Source organism: Linepithema humile, chromosome 6 (genome assembly GCF_040581485.1).
Source record: "Linepithema humile isolate Giens D197 chromosome 6, Lhum_UNIL_v1.0, whole genome shotgun sequence".
Classification (NCBI taxonomy): Eukaryota; Metazoa; Arthropoda; class Insecta; order Hymenoptera; family Formicidae; genus Linepithema; species Linepithema humile.
Window position 1 is genome coordinate 21,354,919 of NC_090133.1, and position 24,131 is coordinate 21,379,049.

General features: G+C 33.1%; 4 protein-coding genes across 8 annotated transcripts in view; 1 reads left to right on the plus strand and 3 right to left on the minus strand.

Annotated features, from left to right (window-relative positions):
- cdi (center divider) overlaps positions 1 to 24,131 on the plus strand; it is a 120,744-nt gene that overhangs the window by 73,767 nt on the left and 22,846 nt on the right. For 3 of the 5 annotated variants that reach the window (XM_012366314.2, XM_067356983.1, XM_012366315.2), the window contains exons 1-2: positions 15,697 to 16,843; positions 20,407 to 22,515. In XM_012366314.2, the coding sequence (XP_012221737.1) occupies positions 21,238 to 22,515 (1,278 nt within the window). In that variant the 5' untranslated portion in view covers positions 15,697 to 16,843; positions 20,407 to 21,237. Of the gene's footprint in view, positions 1 to 15,696; positions 16,844 to 20,406; positions 22,516 to 24,131 lie in introns of those variants that run through there. The other 2 variants (XM_012366316.2, XM_067356982.1) reach the window with 2 other exon arrangements.
- LOC105671858 (uncharacterized) lies at positions 994 to 5,920 on the minus strand. Its single transcript, XM_012366360.2, has 4 exons — positions 5,283 to 5,920; positions 4,850 to 5,031; positions 4,251 to 4,411; positions 994 to 3,757 (listed from the first exon to the last, which is right to left on the minus strand). Exons 1-4 carry the CDS (start codon positions 5,569 to 5,571, stop codon positions 3,556 to 3,558), a joined length of 834 nt encoding a protein of 277 aa, XP_012221783.1. The 5' UTR covers positions 5,572 to 5,920; the 3' UTR covers positions 994 to 3,555.
- Positions 6,040 to 9,553, minus strand: LOC105671857 (uncharacterized). Its single transcript, XM_012366357.2, has 4 exons — positions 9,190 to 9,553; positions 8,759 to 8,940; positions 7,591 to 7,751; positions 6,040 to 7,379 (listed from the first exon to the last, which is right to left on the minus strand). The coding sequence occupies exons 1-4, from the start codon at positions 9,476 to 9,478 to the stop codon at positions 7,178 to 7,180; spliced, it is 834 nt and encodes a 277-aa protein (XP_012221780.1). The 5' UTR covers positions 9,479 to 9,553; the 3' UTR covers positions 6,040 to 7,177.
- Ns1 (Nucleostemin 1) lies at positions 11,833 to 14,666 on the minus strand. The gene is made up of 8 exons (XM_012366231.2): positions 14,502 to 14,666; positions 14,144 to 14,248; positions 13,702 to 14,069; positions 13,227 to 13,614; positions 12,657 to 13,008; positions 12,365 to 12,581; positions 12,109 to 12,280; positions 11,833 to 12,020 (listed from the first exon to the last, which is right to left on the minus strand). Exons 1-8 carry the CDS (start codon positions 14,515 to 14,517, stop codon positions 11,929 to 11,931), a joined length of 1,710 nt encoding a protein of 569 aa, XP_012221654.1. The 5' UTR covers positions 14,518 to 14,666; the 3' UTR covers positions 11,833 to 11,928.

The following is a 24,131-nucleotide window of genomic DNA, read 5'->3' on the forward strand; positions in this document are numbered from 1 at the left end:
CGAAAAGGATGCGAGTAAAAACACACTCGCTCGTACGACGCGCGGAACGCGACTGAAGGCGCGCCGAGAGCCAGTCGGAGAGAAGGAATCACCGGTCCGACGCGGCGTCGCGCTCGCACGCGCCCACGCTCGCGCACGTGTCGAAGAACTCGCAAATTTACCCTCGTGTATAAAAACAGTATGCTACTCCCGTATTACAATAATACAATTCAACTGCAACATACACTTTTATATCGTGTTTGCATATGATACGCTTTCATACCATTACAAAAACCGGCAAATTTATTTTTTATAATTAATATTAAACTTTCCATTGAATTGTACCCACTGCAGCATAAAATTATTTACAAAATAGTACAGTAAATCGACATTATAATAAAAGTGCATTGCAATTTCATATGCAATTTCTATGTTATTCTATACTTAATAATTAAGCTGAAAACATTGCATTGTGACTTGATTAATTTAATATTCCATTCATAGGCTATATGAATGGTATTAAAAAAGTAGACATTGTTTTGACTTTGTGCAAATTACAATTATATATGCTTTCCTGAATATCATTGAATTTCTTTTTTAAAATATAAAAAGTAAAAAGTTATACAACTCATGTTATTAGCAACTTTTTATGCAGAATAATACAATTAGTTGCAAAATGACGATATTAAATTGGAAAAGGTTTTTTGAAACGGATAAGAATAGAAAAGAATATGAGTGGATTTCGAACAGATTAGGGATTCTGTATAGCTATATAATTTGAAATTTTTTACTGAATAAATATTTGTTTATCGCGGTTGTAGTCCGGGGCGGAAGTATTTAACCAGCATTGATAAACACGCGTGTAATTGTATCGGCGCGTATTTGCCGATTCTGAATAAATATACTTGTTGCGCCAACAAGTGGTTGGATTTTATCGAGCCTGTCCCGTTATCTCCCTCAATTCCAATCGGTTTGCTTTGTTAATTCCGGTCAATTCTGATCAGTTGCAATTAATTCCAATGGTTTTAATTCTCTCCGATATCGCGAAATCTCTTCCGGTGTTAATTAACTTCGCGGATTTATCGAAGATTATACGCGTAATCTACTCGAACCCAATGCTCCGGAAACACCCAACTGTTCAAATATAGACGAAATTTCGTGTAAATTTTTGCAATTTGAGTGACCATAATGCACAACTGATACATTCCAATTTTTTTCTTTCTTTACAATGATTAATTATTGTCTTGAATAATAAGTGAGATTTTGATTTGATAATGTATTAGAAGATAATGAAGTCACACTTGAATGATGTATTGAAAAATATTATAATTAAGTCACTGGCGTTCTGTTATACTATTATTCAAATGCCATTTGTCCAATGCTATTAAAAATTACACTTTTATTGGCAGAATTTCAAATAATATATCAAAAGACAACAAGACCATTGAATTTCTATTATTTATTGAACAAAATGCCAACAAAATTGATTCCTCGTTTTAATGTCAAGCTGAGATATTGAAGAAATCAATTTCCTCATGAAGGGAGGTCCTCAACTACAACATTACTAAATTTGCACAAAGTTCTCGATACTGTTTCTATCGAGTTGTCATGTGAGTCATTGTAAATACTGTTACTTATGAGTACGATAAAGTTCGTTCTAAGTCCTTTAACCTCTAAGTCTCTAAGTCTCTTTAGAGAAAATTCGATAATCCGTTTTCTATAGAAACCGATCACCTTGCGACCAGTTTAATCAACTCTCTCGTGACAAATGATGAAATTGCCGTGTGAAATTAATGTTCCGTCCGTCAAAGCAATGCTATGCGAAGATTCTGCTTAGTGTTCGCGAGTACAATGGCTGCTTGTGCACTTGTCAACCGGTGTTGCTACTAATACGTACGCGGTAATGCATTGCGGAGTCGTCGCGATATATCATTTGGCTGTTTCACCAAGATTTAGAAAGCACGATTTTACTTAAGCCAACGTTGAACCGCGAGTGTACGAAATTGGCCGTGATACTTTTTGATAGTGTACAAATTGAACGACGACGGCTATTCCGTTAAGTAGTATCCGGTAAACATCGGAACAAAAAGTTAAAATCTTGGAAGCCATTACTTTCCCGCGAGGCGAATTTTTAAACTGCAAAATGACATAGTGCCAAGTTTTCAGTAAACAGTGAGACGATTCGAGCTTAAATTGTCGCAATATCAACTAATTTTTCTTGGTTACGTGGTATGCGATACGATCGGTGCAATTAGTAATCTTGCCGTAAAATACGGCTGTTTTTGTTAAGATTGTAATTAAAATGTCTTATTTAGATAAAGGAATTTCTAAAAGGAATCCCTAAACGATACGATATCGTCGTACGATGCTTGAAAATTGTGCCAATTTTAATACATACGTTTATTTTAATTTATTTTGTACTTTATTTACAGTTTTGCACTTACGCTTACAATTTTTAATGCAAACTTTTGTTAAATTTAAAGAAATATTTTCTTTCTCTAATATTTGAAATATTTAATTATTATGAATTTTTTAAATATATGATATGTATTGAATAAAATAATCTCTTTATCAAGCAAATAATTCGATAGTTGCACTACTTCCGCGGACAGAATTTGATAAACATCAAACGCATTAACTCACAATCTCTTAAAAATTTATGTATCTACTTTGCACAAGTTGTTCACTGTCGGAATTTAAGAACTCAGCACTAGTGAACACAATTGTGAATGAGTGATGTTAAATATTGTTTAGAGTTCATGCTTTACATTACAAACTTTCGATTATTTGATCAACTGCGTGCTCTTAGTTTTGCGAAATTACGCAGCAAGCATAGTTTGTTACATAATTAAATGCTGATTATGTGTGGTGAAATAATATTTTGCTATCATTTAAAGTACATTTATTTTTTTAATGCATACATCTTATTTCGTAGCATTTAAGTACTATACTTATAAAAAAAAATAGTGATAAAGAAGATAAAAAATCATTGAATTTTTATGATTCGAGAAGTAAGGTTATCGTGATTTTTCTGTTTAGCTTAACAGTAAATACGATCATTTTTGGTTATTGTGTTTTGCAATCAATGTAGAAAAGATAATAACCTAATATCGATTATCGTGTAGGAAATACAGAGTCCTAAATTAGATTTCCTTCTTTGGCATGCCATAAATAGGTCAAACCGCGTAAAATTCTAGCCGCGCGATCGATACAGTGATATCACGAATTTCAAATTATATTCCGACATAGCGGAAATGTAACATCTCGCATTTTATCGCGTATGTGCGAAAATGTGTTAAAACTTTGTAACATTTACCAAATGCATTCAAATGCCGCTGTTTACCAGAACGGAAGCTTACTCGCTTGCCTTTCAGCGCACGTCGACAAGCAGATCATAATACGCTCGAAATATCGAAAAAGACCTTTTCATTGTTATTCACATTACAGGTCAAAACAATATACGATGAATATATCAAATTGTTTGTAATAAAAATTACAAAAATAATTTTATGTCACGAAATTAAGCAATTTACCTTGCATAATTCTTGCGTGTTTCACACGTGACACGTGATTACACTAAGAGAACTTTTTTCCCATGGTTATAAGTGATTCAATTTTGATACCGGAGTACTGCTGTTTTCCGTTCTTGTCCACTATGTCGGCAAATTTTCTCTCTACGAGTGTCTCGAATCCCACATTCATCGCCATTTTTTGTAAGATTTTTGATGTGAATGTCGCGGTTGCCGCCGGTATATCATACTCACGTGCGATTTGATCCCTAAATCGGGATTTAAACCATGCAAAGTATTAATAAATAAATATGAAAGAGTAAAATTAATTACACAAATAGATAATTTAATAAAACTAAATATTGAGTGCGATAAATTGAAATAAAAAGTCTTAACTTCGAATTTTGAATTTATTTCTGCTAGGAGTTATGAAAATCTTCCACCATACACATATTTCATAGATTTACAACGTTTCTTTTAAGAATTTTGTTGCTGCGAATCTTTTTTGAAACAAAATGTTTCGTAAATAAATGGTTTGTTTGAATTGTTCAGCTATTGATCAAAATTTATTGATAAATTTATCGTATGTAAATAAACAAACACATCTATATTATTGAGATAAAACTTTTCAGAAAAAGTAGGAAAGTTATATTTCGTTTTAAACTACGTAAGAACACTTTAAGAACTCTGAACTGCAAATTGCGAGGTATTTACTTTTTCACAAATTAAATAAAATAATATTTTAATATAAATCTCTCATACCTGATTTTTAGAAAATCTACGATTAATCCGTACTCTCGGTAGATGGGTCCTACACTAAGTGCGATACCATTTATATATTTGTTTACTTCGTAACGTTCATATATTATTTTAGTTGGGCCGTTTATGAGTTCGAATATATTTTTGGAGATTGGTGACATGAACTGCAACATTTATCAGCGTTTGTTTAAGTTGCGATATGTATAATATGTACAATACTTAGTATTGTACATATTATACACATATTAGTATTTTTAATTTTAATAGGTGCGATATGTATAATATGTACAATACAAGTATTGTACATATTATACATATTGCAACTATTAAAATTAAAAGGATGGAATATCTCTTTTTCATGTAAAATATGAATAGAAAAAGGAGGGCCGATAAAAGGAACGAAACACATTGGCAAACATTACATATTTAATTATGTACAATATCTACGGCTTGATTCTCATTAATACAATAAAGTTATTAATATGCTATGGAAGCTTCTATGAAAAATATAGTGATTCGAAGAAAGAATTAAATGTTTATTAGAAAACTATAAAACTAAAAAACTATAAAAAAATATTTTGAAGAAAATTAATAGAGCTCACCTTGTATTCTGAGATACCGTCTTTATGGCCTTTAATGGAAACACCTAAAACATTTATGCCGGCGATTATTGGTTTCCCGCCATTAGGATTGTCGATGAAGGCGGCTATGGATATGTTTTGTGTGAATAATATAGTCCACAATGTACATAAGTCTGTTAAGATTAGAGGATCATTTTTGGGGTCTGAAAATAAGAAAAATAAAAAAATGGTGAAGAATACAATCATCAAAAATAATTATTTTGCTTTATTTGTGTGCGTTCGCATAAAAATAGATCACAAATACTGTTATATAATAATTTTGATAAATATAATAAAAGAAATAGCCTTTATGAGATGTTTTACAGCTTCTTATTAAATCTGTAAAATATGAAAAATTTAGTGAAAATCGTGAAATGATACTTATTATTCGTTAGTCAAAAATGACGAAACTTACTCCAATATTTGGTGATCGGTTCTTTAGCCACAAGATTTTTGCACAGGTATTGAATTGCTTCTTCATATCTGTCCTCAGGAATCTCTTGAATTGTGAATTTCAATGGTTTTCCATCTTTGCCTACTTTTTCAAGCAATTGCCAAACTTTGGGTGGTTGGCCTGGTTGTTTGACGCATGCCATTGATTCAATCGCTTTTTTTAAATCGATATTTTGATTTATTTGTACTCCGTAGAATCGCACGGGTTGACACTTGGACAAAACCCCGCGAAAACGAAAGATTTTCAACATTTCTTATTTGGTAAGAACGATCCGTTGTGTACTGTACGAATATCGTCGGTCAAATGGCTCGAATTTCAACAGTAAACAATTAGTATTGTCGTCAATTTTATGTTATAGGATGTAATTGACACTCGACACAGTAATGAAAATACGTTGTCACTTTTCTATTTATCTTGTTTCAACATGTATTGTTTTTTGCATGTGTTTTTCACTTTAACTTATTGTACTGTTTGCCACATACAATGTGCGCGTGCATTATTGCATGTAGCTCAATTTCTTTATCTAGTTTTTAACTTTAGAAAGATATTGTACAAAAAGAGAAAAATTCATATATACATAGTCATACTATACTATATATACATACTATTCATATTATATTTCGTTTAACATGTAACTCACTTTAATTGCACGGCAAGTGATGAGTTTGTTACTTAATTAAATGCTGATTAAGTGTGGTAAAATGATATTTTGCTACCATTTAAAATACACATTTAAAATACACATTTATTTCTAGCTTTAGAAAGATATTGTACAAAAAGAGAAATAATTCATACTATACTATATATACATATTCATACTATTCATACTATATTTCGTTCAACATATAATTCACTTCAATTGCACGACAAGTGATAAGCTTGTTACATAATTAAATGCTGATTATGTGTGGTGAAATGATATTTTGCTACCATTTAAAATACACATTTATTTTTTTATGCATACATCTTATTTCGTGACATTTTATGAAATATATATATTGTATATATGTATATATATATATATATATATATATATATATATATATATATCATTTAAGTATTATATTTATAAAAAGAACAGTAATAAAAAATGAATGAATTTGTGATTCGAGAAGTAAAGTTATTGTGATATTTCTGTCTAGCTTATAACAGTAAATACGATCATTTTTTGTTATTGTGTTTTGCAATCAATATAGAAAAGATAATAACCTAATATCGATTATCTTGTAGAAAATATAAGGTCCTAAATTAGATTTCTTTCTTTAGCATGCCATAAATAAATCAAACAACGTAAAATTCCATCCGCGCGATCGATGCAGTAATATCACGAATTTCAAATTATGTTCCGACATAGCGGAAATGTAACATCTCGCATTTTATCGCGTATGTGCGAAAGTGTGTTAAAGTTTTGTAACATTTACCAAATGCATTCAAATGCTACTATTTATCAGAATGAAAGCATACTCGCATTTAACGCATGTCGACAAAAACCAGATTATAAGGCCTCTTACGCACTGTCGATTAACAATAAGTTGCCTGCGACTTGGTCGCCGGCAGACTAAAAACAAAGTCTAGTCGCGGTGACCAGCGGCAACTACGTGCGTAAGCGCTTATAGATTCCAATATATTTAGTAGTCGCCGACGACCAAGTCGCCAGTGCATAAGGGACCTAATACGCTCGAAATATCGAAAAAGACCTTCTCATTGTTATTCATATTACACGTCAAAACAATACAAACAAACAAATACAATGAATATATCGAACAGTTCGTAATAAAAATTACAAAAATGATTTTACGTCACAAAATTAAACGATTTACTTTGTATAATTCTTGCGTGTTTTACACGTGATTACACTAAGAGAACTTTTTCCCCATGACTATATATGATTCGGATTTGATACCGGGGAAGTGCTCCTTTCCGTTCTTGTCCACTATGTCGGCGAATTTTCTTTCTACGAGCGGCTCGAATCCCGCATTCGCCGCCGATTTTTGTGAGAATAGCGATGTGAATACCGTGCATGTCGCCGGAATGTCATACTCACGAGCGATTTGATCCCTAAATCGAGATTTAAACCATGCAAAGTATTGATAAATAAATATGAAAGAGTAAAATTAATTACACAAATAGATAATGTAATAAAACTAAATATTGAGTGTGATAAATTGAAAAAAAGCGTAAGAAGTATGAACTGCAAAGTCGCGAGTTATCGGGATTTTATTTTGTCACAAATTAAGTTAAATAATATTTTGATATGAATCACACATACCTGGTTTTTAGCAGATCTGTGCCTAATCCGTACCCTCGGTAGCTGGGTTCTACACTAAGTCCAATAGCATTCAGATATTTGTTTACACCGTAACGTTCATATGCTATTTTAGTTGCATCGCCTATTAGTTCGAATGTATTTTTACAGATTGGTGACGTGAACTGCAACGTTTATCAACGCTTATTTAAGTTGCGATAATATGTACATAATACTTAGCATTATATTAAAAAAAGTAGCATATTTTTTTTATGTGAAATATAAATAGAAAAAGGAGGGCCAATAAAAGGAACGAGATATTGGCAAACGTTACATATTTAATTGCGCACAATATCTAACACGCTTTGATTTTCATTAATACAATAAAGTTATTAATATTCTATGGAAGCTTCTATGAAAAATATAGTGATTCGAATAAAGAATTAAATATTTATTAAAAAACTGTAAAACTAAAAAACTATAAAAAAAATTATTTCCAAGAAATATTAATGGAATGACTCTTTAACAATTAATAAAATTGATCAAAAATTAAAAGCTGACAAGAGCCTGAGCTAGAACTTATCGTTCCACATGTTTATTTACAAAATATAATATTGTAAGACAAACGTTTCAGCCTTCGACTTAGGCCATCTTCAGTGTATAAAGGAAAAATAAATATAATACGCATAACAACTTAAAAACTAAAGTATTGCCGTTACGAATTTTACAAAGATAATCTTAGAGCGCAGAAACATTCAATTTATAATATGTTAAACGTCCAAGCTGAAGTAGCACTCATATTGTAAGATGTTACATGAACTTGGTAAAAAATAAAATAGTTGAAACAACTCATGACATCATAATAGATATGAGGTCCGTGTTAACATCGTGAAAAGATTTATTTTTGTGAAAACTCCATGCATGATCAACTTTCTCAGAAAAGGAACCAACATGTTAGAACAAGTAAAATGTAACAACAACTCGAAACTCTCCATACAGTAGATATCTCAAGAGGAGAATAAAAACCAGAATCAATTTCTGGTTTTAGTTTGACATTTAACATATAAACGTTTGTCTTATATTATATATTGTAACATGTGGAACAATAAGTTCTAGCTCAGACTCTTGTCAGCTTTTAATTTTTGATTACTTTTATAAACAAAATATTTTGAGGAAAATTAATAGAACTCACCTTGTATTCTGCGATACCGTCTTTATGGTCTTTAATCGAAACACCTAAAGCATTCATGCCGGCGATTATAGGTTTCCCGCCATCGGGATTGTCGATGAAAGCGGCTATCGATATGTTTTGTGTGAATAATATGGTCCATAATGTAGATATATCTTTTAAAAATAGAGGATCATTTTTGGAATCTGAAAATAAGAAAAATAAAAAGATGGTGAAGAATACAATCATCAAAAATAATTATTTTGCTTTGTTGGTATGCGCTCGCATAAAAATAGACCATAAATACTGTTATATAATAATTTTGATAAATATAATAAGAAGAAATAGCTTTTATGAGATGTTTTACAGCTTTCTGTTAAGTAAAATGTGAAAAATTTGATGAAAGTCGTGAAAATAATATTTATTATTCGTTAATTGAAAATGACGAAACTTACTCCAACATTCGCAGGTCGGTTCGTCGGCCACAAAATTTTTGCACATGTGTTGAATTGCTTCTTCGTATCTGTCCTCAGGAATCTCTTGAATTGTGAATTTCAATGGTTTTCCATCTTTGCCTACTTTTTCAAGCAATTGCCAAACTTTGGGTGGTTGGCCTGGTTGTTTGACGCATGCCATTGATTCAATCGCTTTTTTTAAATCAATATTTTGATTTATTTGTACTCCGTAGAATCGCACGGGTTGACACTTGGACAAAACCCCGCGAAAACGAAAGATTTTTAACATTTATTATTTGATACGGTCCGTTGTTGACTGTACGAGTATCGTCGGTCGAATGGCTTGAATATCAACCAACAATTAGTATCGTCGTCAATTTCATATTACAGGATGTAACTGATACTCGACGCAGTAATGAAAATACGTTATCACTTTCCTGTTTATCTCGTTTGAACATGTATTTTTTTCGCATGTGCTACTTTGATTATACTGTTTGCCATATACAATGCGTGTGTATTATCGCATGAAGCTTGATATTCTTATCTAGTTTCTAGTTTTAGAAAGATATTAAATGGAAAAAGAAATAAGATAGACTGATTTCTGTGTAAGAATAATAGCTATTCAACAAGTTGTTTGCTAACAGAAAACAGGAAGTAATTTTATGCAATGTAATGCATAAATGGTAATTAAAAAATAATAACGTAATATAACTTTATATATAATTTAAGAAATAAAAAAAATAATATTTTTTTCATTACTTAAATTATATATAAAGTTATATTACATTTTATAATTTATTAAAGAGATTTAATAAATGGTTATAATAATTTTTTATTGCAATTTGTGGAACATATAGATTATAAAAACTACATTTGTGGGTTTTATTAAAAAAATATAAACTATTCTGTATTTTATAACTTTTATTATAAGAATTAAAAAATAATTCATATATATATATATTTACATATATTATATCTCGTTCAACATGTAACTCACTTCAATTGCACGGCAAATGATGAATGTAGTAGTAGTAACTATGAGACTATTATCTATCTTCTTATCAATATGCCTTAAATATTGCATTTTTCTTCTTACATATATTATTAGGTACTTATATAACACATATAACATTATATAACACATATAATGCGTACATAGAAAAAGCGTTACATGAAATTTTTATATTGCTGATATTGTGTTAAAATTAATGTTTTTGCAAATGTATCGAGACATTTGCAAAAAGTAAAATAGAATATAATTTTTTGCATAATTCTTTTTTTTTATATATATTCTTATATTTTTTATCTGTTTTAAACGTTGTATGTAACACTTGAATTTTATATATATATATATGTATGTATTAATATTTTACTCGTTATCTCTCTCAGCGAATATGAAGTTATCTAGACGCGTGCAGGCAATTGCGAATATTTTTTTTTTTTATTTATCTCTTCGTTTCTTCGCCCACATAACATCACTATGTCATTTAGACAGTGTCATAACAAGTGAGAGAATATTATTTTGCATAATTGCAAATATTATTTTTCTGTATTATTAATGTTACATTTTTTGATACACGATTAATTGTTGTAAATATTTCCAGACAGCATTTTTTTCTACAAATTTTTATTTTTATAATTAATTTTTAAAATCTTTGATGGATTTTGTTCTTTGTTTATTTTTTTGTCTCTTATTTCTTATTTAAAAAAAAAATGTCAGAATGTGACTGTAATTAATAAATTATAAATCGATTAATGCAATATAGGTGAAAGAAAATAATTGTTTAGCAATAATTACAAAATTTATCTTCTTCTTATAAACGCGTAAATTTGCTTTTCTATACATTGTAGTTTTTATATATTTCCCTGATATATGTATACATACATATAAAAAAATAATTTTAATTTTTTTGTTGCCAATTATTTTAAAATGAATATTTTTACAGGTACATTGATGCATTTACAAAAAGATGACACTGTTTAAATACAAAATATAATTTTTTATATAAATCAGTTTTATATTTGAACGCAGTTTATGCGTTAATCTTTATTCCAATCTAATTTTAAGTATGTGTATATAAGATTGTAATTTTTATCATTTCGTTACACAAGTTATTCGTTTGATTACGTATCGCTGATTTTGATTGACATTTAGGTCAGCCGATTAACAAATCGGCTTACTGAATTCTAAATGTTCAGTTATATTGGGTTTGTTCGATAATGAATTCTAATCGGTATGGTTACTAATTTTATCCACAATTATCAGTTAGTATGGACAGTAAAAATTATTTGCAATTGATTCTCGCAATTGAGTTAATTTTCGTTTCCCCCTTTTCTTAAATATGAACATAGAGAATTGATAAAAATTACATAATCAAGCAAACAACTATTACGATAAGAATTTTAAAAATATTGAGGAGATAAACATCTGTATTGGCTATCATGGATTAATGCTAAAATGGTGATAAGAAAAGCTAACTATCTACAATCCAGTTTGCTAATAAAATCGTTTATGCGAATATAAATTGCAACAATTTCTTGCATGGATCTTGCTCTTATTTTTTATATTATTACAAGAGAAAAGTACCAATCTGAATATTTCAGATTTTTAAAATAGATTATAGGAAAAAGTAGCAAATACACTTTGTATCTCATTTTTTTTATTAAAAAGTTAATGCATTACACAGCACGAATATTACACATACATTCATAATGTATAACGTAGATATAGACAATATTTTATGTAGCTGTAAAATCTGTACTGAAATCGTAATTATCGGAATTGAATGTGAAATTTTCTAGTTGTCCGGCTAATTTAACAGCAGCTTTTTCTGAAAATTTATAACAGTATTAGAAAGCAACTAAAAATACTATATTAAACATTTAAGTTGCAAATTTTCTTCTATATTCTAAACATACCTCTTCTTGCTCGTTCCTTCTTTGTTTTCTTGAACTCAAGTTCCCGTAATTTATTCAATTTTTTGTTGCCCTCAATCTCTAAAAGTGGATCCGACTTCTTCTTCTCCTTTGTAGCCGCATCCTTTTTCGCCTCATGCAATCTTTTCTTTAATTTCTTCTGTATTTTGAATTCCTACACGACAGGATATCAATCGAGCATTATATAACTTATTATATAATTCAGACGCGCAATATATCAGATATATTTCCATCTTACCGCTTCTTTTTGCATTTCAATCTCCCTTGCCGCTGTAACAGGTCCCGAACTATCGATCAATACAGGATCCGCGTTATTCGTAGAATCCGTCGTGAAATTGTCTAGCATCATTTTTTCTTCTGCAGCAAAACTTTCGATGTCAAATTCTTTAGCCATTTGGCTAACAATCTCGGCGGATATGTGACATACTGGTTGCTCAGGCGGTACTGTATAATATCTGAAACGTTTTTAAATATTGGAAAACAATATTCAGAGAGTATTGCACACAAATATGCGAAATATTATAACAAACCTGATTTTTCCAGAATTCCAATCATCGAGAATACTGCGCGCGGCAGCCACTGCATCTGGCACTCCGCCTTTTCTATATTTCCCCATTCTCGCCGCTTTCATCGCGAAGAACTCATCTGGTGTTGAAAATTCTTGCATATCGTACAAGTCCATTATCTGTTGTCGTGAAATTCTTTTTAGAATCGCAGTTGCCGGCGTAAAAGGATCTTTCAACGCTTGAATCTTCACTGCATTTTTTAGAGCTATAGACGTGTCATCAGACTTTTCATCTGAACTAGCAAACACTATACCGGGAGAATCTAATAATTTTATTTTAGAGTCTAGCTGAACAGTCTGCATCGTTTTTGTTATTCCTAAAAATAAGAATAAATAATCAATAAATTTAACAATATACGTACATTATAATAATACTAATTAACAAGTTTTTGTTTATTTTTTATAAAATTTATAAATTATAAAAAATTATTAAAGTTTAAAAGAACAAGAAATTACTAAATTAGCTTAAAATTTAATAGTCAAAATAAAATGTACGAGCTAGAAGCGACATAACTGTTAACAAATAATTACAAACCTGGTAAATTTCCTACATTACATGCTTTACTGCGCTTCAAAGAATTGATAACGCTAGATTTTCCGACATTCGGAAGGCCAACAACTCCCACTCTGATACTGGTTTTTATATTGTTACTGTTCCTACAATAATTTCCAAGTAACGATAGAAGCAACTCTGCGCCGAAGCAAGTGTTGCTTTGTATCATGGACTCTGTTTTCTTTCCTAGTTTTCTTCTGCCTAATCGCTTTGCTTGATTCTGTGTGGATGATTTAAATGCCACTGCAGGTAAATTAGACCTCAAATATTTTAACCATTGATCTAAATTTTCTCTAGGAACTAAATCTGCTTTATTCAAAACTAACACCAATTTTTTATTTCCTTTTGCAGCTCGAACTGCTTCTTCCACCTATATAAAAAATAACACTTAATAAGTTAATATATATGCACTTAATAAGTTAATGTATATGCATTTATAATAATTTCTGAAATTGACCTCTTTACATCGCGTTCCTAATGGATCACGAGCATCCACAACCTCCAAAATGACGTCAGCTTCATCAAGAACTTTTTTAAATTCTTTATAATATGCTTTAAGAGAGTTTTCTTTCTTATCAGCAGCATTTTTGATCTTATCTTGTGCAGAATCTACTTCCATAGATTTATATGCTAATTGCTTATTCTCAGCACGATTAACTAATCCTTGGAGACCACCCTTGGCGAGTTCTTCACGTTTCCTCTCACGCGCAGCTTCCTTTCGCTTTTGCTTTTCCTCCTCATGTTGTTTTCTCATTGCTTCCACTTCTTTCAAAATATCTTCTTTGAAAGGACACTGATTTGGTACTTCCATTATCTTAGATTTTTCTAAATAAAGATATATGTATCAACTAGTTGTAAATATGAATATATATATATTTAGAAAAATTAGAATTTCTTACTTTTAGGATGTTTTTTAGCTTCTTTCTTCATTTTCCGATTGTGTTCACGAACTTTTTTCTCAATTTTATATCTCATTCGTGCAGGTGTCCGTTTGCTTTGTTTTTCTGTACATAATAATATTTAAATAAAAAACAGAAATATTTTTATACGTTAAAAATTCTATCAATATATAAAATTAACAAAATTAACAAAAAATGATAATTTATCTTATAATATTTATGGTATTTCACTGTTTGTTATTGTTTATAAGTTAATATAATAAAAGATTTTACTCTAATGCACATAACCTAAATGTTAGTTTCTTGTTCCATAAAATGCAGGACTTAGAGTTTCTAAGAAAACATTTAATGAACTTACTACGAAGTTTCGCCATTTTTGTCACTAATTACACAAATTTAATATTACAATAATTATAATATTTTTACAAGAACAATATATATCCAAAATAATACACGTGATTAAACCGCTTAGGACACGACGAACACATGTGTATTGAGTGCATACGAATACATCACGAAAAGAAATAAGAAATCAGGATGATAAACCAAACGCTTAAAAAAGTACTAAATTTTTCGAAAACATTCATGTTATGCATTAAATAATATTTATTTAAAAATATTAAAAAATTTTAAATTATATTTGCAATTACTGTAAAAGATTTGCATTCTCTAATTTGATATTTAGGGAAATTAATTTCTGTGGTTGCATGCCTGCTATGAGCGGCATCGACCGAACGACAATTATCATTTCGGATGGTGAAAGGTGTGCTTATATGCATATGAGGATTCTCACACTTTCATTCTGTTTTATAAGAAACGCTCGTTTGGCAGAATAGAGACAAGGCCGTCTTGGCGGCCGAAGCGGAATAGAAATTCTCATAAATTATTTCACGCGCATCGTGAAACGACTCGCAGTCGCGAGAGAGTGATACAATTTCTCTAATCTCGTTCCCATGTGTTGTATCATTTTGTAACATTGTCTTTGCCACGCAAAAAATGCGAACGATTGAGAGAATCATTAGTTAGTTCCGTGAAAAGTAGACGAATCAACAAGTGTTGACCTAAATTTTTTATTTCATGGAATGGAATTTCTGTTTTACAAAGGGTAAACTGAAGAGATAAATTTGAGAATTTTCTTGTGTTTCTCTTAATTCACGTTTTATATTCTACATTTTTTAAATTTTTGTTGTGGAGTTAAATTAACAAAATTAATAAATAGAAGAGAATAAGAAATTTGAAGAATTATTTAAGTTTCTTAATATTGATAATTAAGAATTTATTTTCACAAATATTTTTGTGTTGCCATCTTTAATTTAAAATTGCTTTACAGTTGTAATTGAAAAATAATCTTTAATTTAAGTGTAAAAATCTATGAACACAAAATTCGTGGAAGGAAAAATATGTACCTATATATTTGACAGCGCGTAATCGGTTTTATCTGTATAAGATTCAATTTCACAGAATTAATTTTTGCTTGTTTTTTTTTTTTTTTTAAACATTTTATCACATTCCTAAAAAGTATCATGCAGACAGAGTCATAAAGCGCAAACACTTTCACGTCTTTTAAAGTAGCCTATGCATATGTGAAACAGGGCGATTGAAAGTTTAATTTCCACTACTTCCTCTTAATTTCCAAGCATTCTTAAAAACGCTACCGCTACGAACAAAATTCACGTAAAGCGCAGGAGACTTTCACATCTTTCCTCTAGGCAGGAATTTGAAACTCGCGCTTCCCCCCCCCCCCCCGCAGTCGTTTGATGCATCGAAGTTAGGTGGCAGGAAGAGAATTCGAGCGATTCAGGCTACTGTCGAGGGGTGGCGTTTGCGCGCATCTACCGCGGGCGACTCATTCCCGTAATGGCCGCCGTCTGGCGTTGTCAGTGAGCGTGCGAGAGCCCGTCGCGAGAAGTTGTGTTACGTCGGGAAGCGTACGAGTCGCGATCGCGGTGATTTTGCGTGTGACGAGAACAGATCGCTCGCGAGGCGAATGGTGACAATCAAGTACGAAGGTGAGTGCGCGGTGTGTCCGTGATATCGCGATTGAACCCGCGCCGGCGGCGATTTAAAAGCGAGCGACTAGAGCTCCGTGCAGTGTTGTGTGCTACCCCTCTCTCTCTCTCTCTCTCTCTCTTACCCTCCGTCTGTCTGTTTACCCGAAGCATCGACCGTGACGAGTGTCAGCGACTTGTCCGAAAATCGGTGACGCGCGTCTAGCTACCTGTCATCGTGAACGCGAGACGCGCCGATGTACGCCTCGCACGGCGGATGCGCCGCCGCCACTGACGCAACGGCGTCGGCGGGCTTCCTTGCCTCGCCGCCGAAAGATGGTAAACACATCGAGTGACAGCGTGCGCGAGTGAGGAAACGGCCGTTTTGACTCGTCCGTATCATTCGGTCGCATTGCGAGTTTGACTGTGCGATCAATCTACAAAGGAAAGAAAGAGAGAGAGAACGTGTCCAGTAGGGCCGCGGGCCCGAATTCCTCACGTGGTTCAAGGTCGTCTAAAAGCATCCAGACGTCACGAGCGAACGAACGAGCGAGCGAGCGCTGCAAGGCGACGCTTTCCACGCGGCACCGCGCGAGAGAGCTGTCAGCAGTGAACGCGTCGCGAGATTTTTTCCCTGAATCTTTTCGTCTCAGGACCAGAAAACTGCTTCGGATATGAGGACACTGTGCGTAACAACAAAACCCGATGTACTGTAAGTAATATTTAATATTCGAGTCTAATTATAATCCTCATTAAGTCAATGTTAAGATCATTTTTGAAATTAAATTTTTCGAAAAACGACAAAAGTTTCCTCATCGAATTTTTCCCCTCAACGTCAATGTCCTCGTAAAAAGTATTCCTAATAGTTTCGAGCAGTCAACACGCTGTTGTTTTCAAACAAGGAACTTCTGACATATTGATTTCTGAGAAAGAAAGTAGATGATATAACGACCGTATTTTTCTGCTAAATTTTTCTGAGCAATATCATCATCTTTGACATTTCTTGATTTTTAAATTTATTGTTTATTACGACTTTTTAATTCTTTATTATTTTTGCATATATTTAAAATTTAAATTAAAACTTTATTAAAATAAAAAGTACTCGAAATTTATAAAAAAGATTTGATTTTGTTATTTCAAAGCTTTTAATTTACGACTAGTTTATTATTTTTGATTGTTAATTACACAAATATTATATATGTTTGAATATTCTCATTGAGAAAAAATTAATTGCAAATTAGCTAAAATATATCATTAAGCGTTAGCACAACAATGAATTGATTTATGCTTTTTATGTATTATAATGACATTATAATCGCTGTTAATGTAACGTAAAGCGATTGCAAATAATGCTTAACATTTTTTTGTGAATTTTTTATAATATTCATACTTTGTATGAAAAAACAATTTTAAACTGATATTGAAATATAAAGAATCGTGCAGCATAAACCTCTTTATAAGACACTGCTGATACAACATAACATTTTAATGCAAATCGCGCAAACCAATGCCATCTCAAATTACTTTAGTCTGAAAATAAGAAAGCATTTTAATGCAATGTCATATGTTTATTTAAATTGACATCACATTTACATGACAATACGATGTTACACATCGTGAGAACAAATATGTCTCCAAGATTGACTAGCAATAATTAAAAATTTATATCTCATTGGTTTATAATTGCACATTTTCTGACAAGAACTCGTATAATTTTACGGTATATAATGTTAATTAAATCTGATGAACGGTTTACGAAGCTAATGTTTTCATTAGGTACTTAATAAAACTATTATTTATGAGTCATGTAAGAGCCGTTCTTGTAGTAACATCGCTTGCCTCATCTTTGAGGCGTCTTAAAAGGTAGACTATACATTCTCATTCGACTAAGTATTGGCCAAGCCGCACACGAAAGTCACATCACGTGGATCAGGCACTCTATATATACTACGTGTAATCATATATGACAATGCGGTAAAACGCGTCACGTAAAATGTGGCGCATTCAAACTTATCGAACACTTAACGTGAACTTAAGTGAACGTATTATACGGAACTGACTGCAGTTGTTAAATAAGGATATTTAGAAAACTTTCCAGCTTATTTATTTAATTTACATAAGTGATCAATATTTTATTTTATTTTTTAACTAAATTTATGTTTTATTATTTTTATTAAATTATTTATATTTATTTTATTTAAATTACACATATACAGAATGTTCGTGATGCTAAGCGTTTGATTTATGCGTCGATAATTAATATAAAAAATGAACATAATCTTTCTTTAACGACAATTTTAATATATAAATATATCTTTTGATTAATTAAAAAAAGAAAGTTTTGGTAAACCGTCTTTAGAGATCTAGGCAGACAAAAATATTTTATTTTTTTTTATTCCTGTAGTTTTCAATGCACTTCAGTAAAATCCTGACTTGAATATAGAAACCAAATTTTATATTAGTTTTAAAAATTCAGCATTTGATTAAGGAAAATCGATAGTTTCGATAGAGGAAAAATTGTTTTAGTTTTCTACAAGCTATCATTCTGTTCATATCGAATGCATTATTATCGAATCCTGTAACTTTTAAAAGTTTATTTCTCTTTCTAAATAATTTATTTATTTTATAAGCCTTATATAATTTAATTTAAATAATGTTTAGTATGAAAGATATTAAATAAACATGAAAATTTAAATAAACAAGTTTTTAATCCTTTGAGTATGTTACTGACGCATATATGCACAAAAAAGTAGAACCAACCAAGTCAGCAGTGTCACTGACGCACATCAGCATGAAAAAGAAACAATTTCTATAATTACAATGTGAACTTGAAATCTGCATTGAAATATTTTTCAAGATCGTTAAATTTAAACGCGAAAAAAAATATTTTGAAATATTATTTATTATCAGTCTATTATTTTTAATTTCAAAATTTTTAATTTAAACTTAGAAAACTAGACATTTATTAATACTTAAGTTTATAAATTTAATACGTTTTATCATTGAAAGCATTGCTGGTACAAGAACATTTATTTCTCTTGACAAGAGATTGGCATATTCTGCTTGTTATTGCTGCAAAACATTGCAGAGTTCTTGTAAACGACGCACTTTATCGTAAACAATTTATAATTTTTTCCTGTTACTTGTGATTTCTCCGGTAACTCTGAGATATCCGTGAAAGGATCGAGAAAATCTCGATGTCAACAGCTCCGAGATCAATCTGCATGATGGTTCGTTGCGTGTGAAAATGATTATCTGTCACATAAACGAAACTCGACTTCAATTATTTATGATTTATAGCTTTTAGAAATATTATCGGTTGTATAAAATTGTCAATATCTCAAGACGATGGAAACTTGTTGGCACCATTTGTTGTCTGAGATATATGATTAGACACCGTCTATCTTGTCTAATGTTTTCTTCACATTATAAATAAAATAGTAATTGAAATGAAATATTCTGAATATTACACAAATCCCGGAAAATGACTTTACGAATAAAGATCGATTGTGCATTGCACGGAACTATTTTTATTTTTCTATTATTATTAACGATGTATTAAAATTAATAGTATATTTTTTAAACTTTAATATATATTTTTGTCGTAATGTTTTCTCTCGTAATAACTGCCTCTTTATTAGAAAAGTGCCTTGAAATTGCTATTGCTCGTCAATTTAATTGTTCCTAAATTGAAAGCAATTATCTGTTCATTACAAGCTCAGAAATAGTGCCATACAACACTAAATATAACATATCCCTCTTTATGTACTATACTCATTTATCATGTTTGCCGAAAGCAAACTAAAGGATACAAAGGGTTAAAGACTGTTATTACATATGATGGATGATCGTAGCAATGAAACCGTTATTTAAATTAAATTATCTTTTCGTAGAGATTTGAAACTTTTATTTTTCTCCGCAACTTTTTACAGTGTCTTAAATTTTGCAAAATATTTAGTTTTAATTAATTTTAAACAACTTAATACAACATTTCACTAAACGTCTAAAAGATGCCTTAAAAGGTGGGAAAATTGAAAACGTAAGAAAGACATCTTAAAAATATACTGCAGATTCTAAAAAAGAATGTTAAAAATATCAAAGGCTTCTAAGATTTATGTTAAAGTTGAAGAAGTCTTATCCTTGCAACGTCGCAGAAATATCTTTTAGACGTTTGGGAGTGTGCATGCTAAATACTGCATGTCTTCCTCGTTACGTCAATTCTCGTCGAAATTTTCGACATCCGCCAATCACCGGTCGGATGCAACTTTATTTCAGGAGGATCTGAATCAGCCTACGTGGATTCGCCCGCTGACGACGAGAGGAGAACCATGCCAAATTCCGGTGCCGCGTTCTTCCTACGCTTCGCGTTTGCGATTATGTGACGTTATCCCGCAGTGCGCGACTGCAAGGATAACTTGTGACCGACCGACTGTGATTTCAACGTGCGACGCCACTGCCAAAAAAAAGGGGGATACAAACTCGCGCCGATCGCGAAATTGCGTGTCTTCGTCTTGTTTGCTTCCTACGCCTTCCAATCTGTTTTCTTGAGGACAAGTGTCTTCCACGTTATACCAAAAACATTCACTATTGTCTCGCTTCGAGATCCCTACGTCTTCCGCGAGTTTCTTGACGAGTGAACCGAGAGGACCATCGACTTCTTTGAATTTCGCTTGAAGCGCATTCGAGATATAAGGCACAAAGGAAAATCGATCTTATCTTCTTCCGCTGATGAAGATACCATGACACCGAGTGATTCATGAATATTTCTCTACCGGATCACGAACAAATTGTCTTCTATATCATATTCTAGACTGCGTTCAAAGGCATTTTGCATTATTACAAGAAGCTTGCAACATTTATCATTGATCATCGCTTAAATATATCTAAAGCGTATTGTCGTCTTCACGTTCATTTGTGATTCGTACAATCGCTTGTCCTGCGATCCGCGATCCTTGTTCGCGGGGATTACGGCAGGACGACGCCGCGACGACCGTCGAGGGGCGCTTTGTCGAGCCGGCCGCGTGTGATGCGGCGCACGCACGGTCGCTGCTGTTGCTGCTGTCTCGCGTCAGTTTGCGCGACCGCCTCGTCGCGATAACGGCGAAGATGTTCGGGAAAGTGCCGCCGTCGAATACGCCAGGTCCGCCTAATAATAACAGCGGCCAAATGTCAGCCAAGTCGTGCGCCAGGCCGGCACCGACGGGCACGACGACGTCGTGTCTGCCGTGCTTCTCGGCGGAGGAGACGCCGACGGTGGGCGCCGATGACAAAGCGAGACCTTGGCGACCGACGAAGGACAGCGCCGGTGATTCTACCGCGGTGGTTTCCGAGGCTCCCTGCAACTCCGTGCAATCACCCATCACTTTGACAGACGCCTCGTCCACGATGGAGCTTCCGAGACCCTGCAGGACGGACACGACGATCTGCGCCTCTGCCTGCCCGAAGATCTCGGCCAAGTGTTCGCCCAAAGAAGCGCCGGTGAGCAGGAGTCATGCCAACGCGACACAAAAGTGTCCCATCGACCAAAATTGCCAGAGTTTTTCGAAGACCATGGCGCCTAGCACAGGCAGATCGCGAAGACCGCAATCCACCTCGACCGTGGGAAGTCTCGCTGTCGAATCGTGTACAAAGGACTGTGCGAAAGCTGCGAAAAAAATTGTTATTAGCCGAGAGCCTGCGAGCGGCAAGGAACATCAGACGACGAGTGGCAGCAGGACGACGTGTAGCGAGCAGCAGTCCAAGTGCTCTCAGGGATACGCCAAGTTATCTTCCGCGAAGTCTTCCGAAATAATCCACCATCCGTCGCTGTCGGGCGCGAAAAGACCCAGCGAGGACGAGAACCTCTTTGTGGACGCGTGCGCGAATTATTCCGCGACTTCGTGTGCGACTTCGTCGAATGGCGCGTCTGGCGTGTCAGCTAACGAGCTGTTGTACGCGCAAAAACCGGTGTCGAGGATAGTCGACGTGAAAGACGGTGCCGGTGATGCCGCGACGACCTGCGAGGATGACTCGTGTGCCGGTGACTTCGTCACCTCGATGCCGTCCAAAGACTGGATGCGGAGAATCACCAACGACGCGCTGCAGCAGAACTGCTACTTGCCGCAGGACATGCCCACGGAGCTGCAGTTGTCGTCCTCGCCGAAAAACTACAGGGAGCTCAAGGAGAAGTGTCGCGATCCACTAGTGTGGCGGCCCACAGAGATGACGGAAAGTGCGGTACACGGACTGACGATGTGCTCGGGCGAGACGTTTCAGGATACGAGCTCGAAGAGGCGCACCGGGGCGTCTTGCCAGGCGCTCAGACACGCTGTCGCCTCGTTGAATCGTTTGGATGACTTTTACATGGAGAAGATAGGCGCAGGCTTCTTTTCGGAAGTCTACAAGGTAAGACAATATCTTGTTAAAAAGTAAAATATAATTTTAAAAAATACATCTTGGAAACAAGATTTAGCGATTAGTTTGATACAAAATATTATACAATATACACTTAATACGTCAACATACGTATAATACATTACTGATTGAATATTCGTGCAATTTAATGCAAAATTTAATGCCATAAGAATGGAATGCCGTCATATAATAAACTCATTATATGGGATGTATTAAGCGAGATACGCAGAGAGAATGCGTATGTCCTATTTCCATTATATCAAATTTGACAAATTGTCAAATTGCAAGATTGCTTTATTAATATTTATATATAGTGCAGCGCAACTGTTTATTGTTTTTTTTTTATTAAAATCAAATGAATCTTTGTGCGCTTGTGATATAATCATTTATTTATAATTACTGGGAACGCTGATATTCATTTAGAATATTTATTAAAGTATAATGAGTATTTTTATATGCGTATATATAATTTTATTTAATTAAAAATGCATTAAAACCGTAATTTTGAAATATTAAGATATTTTTTGTCTCTATTATCTAATAGGTGTATTATTAAAAAATTAATTAACACAATACACTTATTCCGTCAAAGCGACATAACAAAGTTCCGAGCAACTAGTGTCATTCACCTATCGAAGATGCTATCAGATTTCTCGAAATACATATTTAATACCTCGTTAACAGTTCGTTAGAAAGTTTTTTTCTCGAACGGCAAGTGTTTCCTCTTAATTCTCGCTATTGTTCATAAACAATCGCGAATTCGAAACGGACGCTTCCCGTCTCTTACTGTATGGAATGCGCTATCTTTTTACGTAGATTAATATCTTGATGGAGATTAGATACGCTTGCACGCTAGCACACGAACGCATAGCCTCATGAAATTAATTCTACTCGTAATCACACGGTTACTCGCCGGTAACGTGCGATCGGAACTGTTTTTGCCGGGATTTGCTGTATTAATCCTTTTCTTCGTACACTTGTAAGAAGGGATCCCCCTTTTTCTCGGTAAAAGCTCTTTTAAGCTATTAAATTCTATCGATTAATTGCGAGAAAAAGGAAATCGCGAGAAGAAGATGTTTCTTATTTGCAATCCAGCGCCTCTGAATTATATGAACGGTGTAACGTTTTTTAAACTAACACGGTAACGTAACGCTAATATTTCACGGTATAAATAATAAAACGAGAAAACAAAATGTTGAGAGAACAAAACAAAAACTTGATAATATCGCAGGTAAATAAAGGATACAAGAAAATCCGCTTTTTTTCACGGAAAGTCATGAGCTTCTAGTGATCCCTATTTTAAACAATAGCAAATTGCGGGGAATGTTTTTTATCGGCAATCCACTTCTAAATTACATTGTTTTAAACTAATGCGATAAAATAAGAGAGATAAAGTTAGATGAGAATTTTTTTAATGACTGAAAATATTTTAGAATGTACAAATTATTGGATTAATCTATGAATATTTATTATAATGCATTTTCTGTAAAACTTTATGGTTGCATAAACTGTACACACGTGACATTTATCTTTGCGAATGCAGAAGACGTTGTGAAAAATAGTGTCACGGCAGCTTACGTAAATCATTGTGTTTATTCATAGCAAGA

Bases quoted from the DNA above. Each gene is read 5' to 3' on its own strand.
- LOC105671858 (XM_012366360.2), bottom strand. From the start codon at position 5,571: ATGTTGAAAATCTTTCGTTTTCGCGGGGTTTTGTCCAAGTGTCAACCC. The intron at 4,412-4,849 runs GTGAGCTCTATT...TAAATGTTGCAG, and splicing joins ACGGTATCTCAGAATACAAG to TTCATGTCACCAATCTCCAA. The intron at 3,758-4,250 runs GTATGAGAGATT...ATCCCGATTTAG, and splicing joins GTAGATTTTCTAAAAATCAG to GGATCAAATCGCACGTGAGT.
- LOC105671857 (XM_012366357.2), bottom strand. From the start codon at position 9,478: ATGTTAAAAATCTTTCGTTTTCGCGGGGTTTTGTCCAAGTGTCAACCC. The intron at 7,752-8,758 runs GTGAGTTCTATT...TAAACGTTGCAG, and splicing joins ACGGTATCGCAGAATACAAG to TTCACGTCACCAATCTGTAA. The intron at 7,380-7,590 runs GTATGTGTGATT...ATCTCGATTTAG, and splicing joins ACAGATCTGCTAAAAACCAG to GGATCAAATCGCTCGTGAGT.
- Ns1 (XM_012366231.2), bottom strand. The intron at 12,582-12,656 runs GTTTGTTATAAT...AAAACGTTTCAG, and splicing joins TGGAATTCTGGAAAAATCAG to ATATTATACAGTACCGCCTG. The intron at 12,281-12,364 runs GTAAGATGGAAA...CCTGTCGTGTAG, and splicing joins TTGAAATGCAAAAAGAAGCG to GAATTCAAAATACAGAAGAA.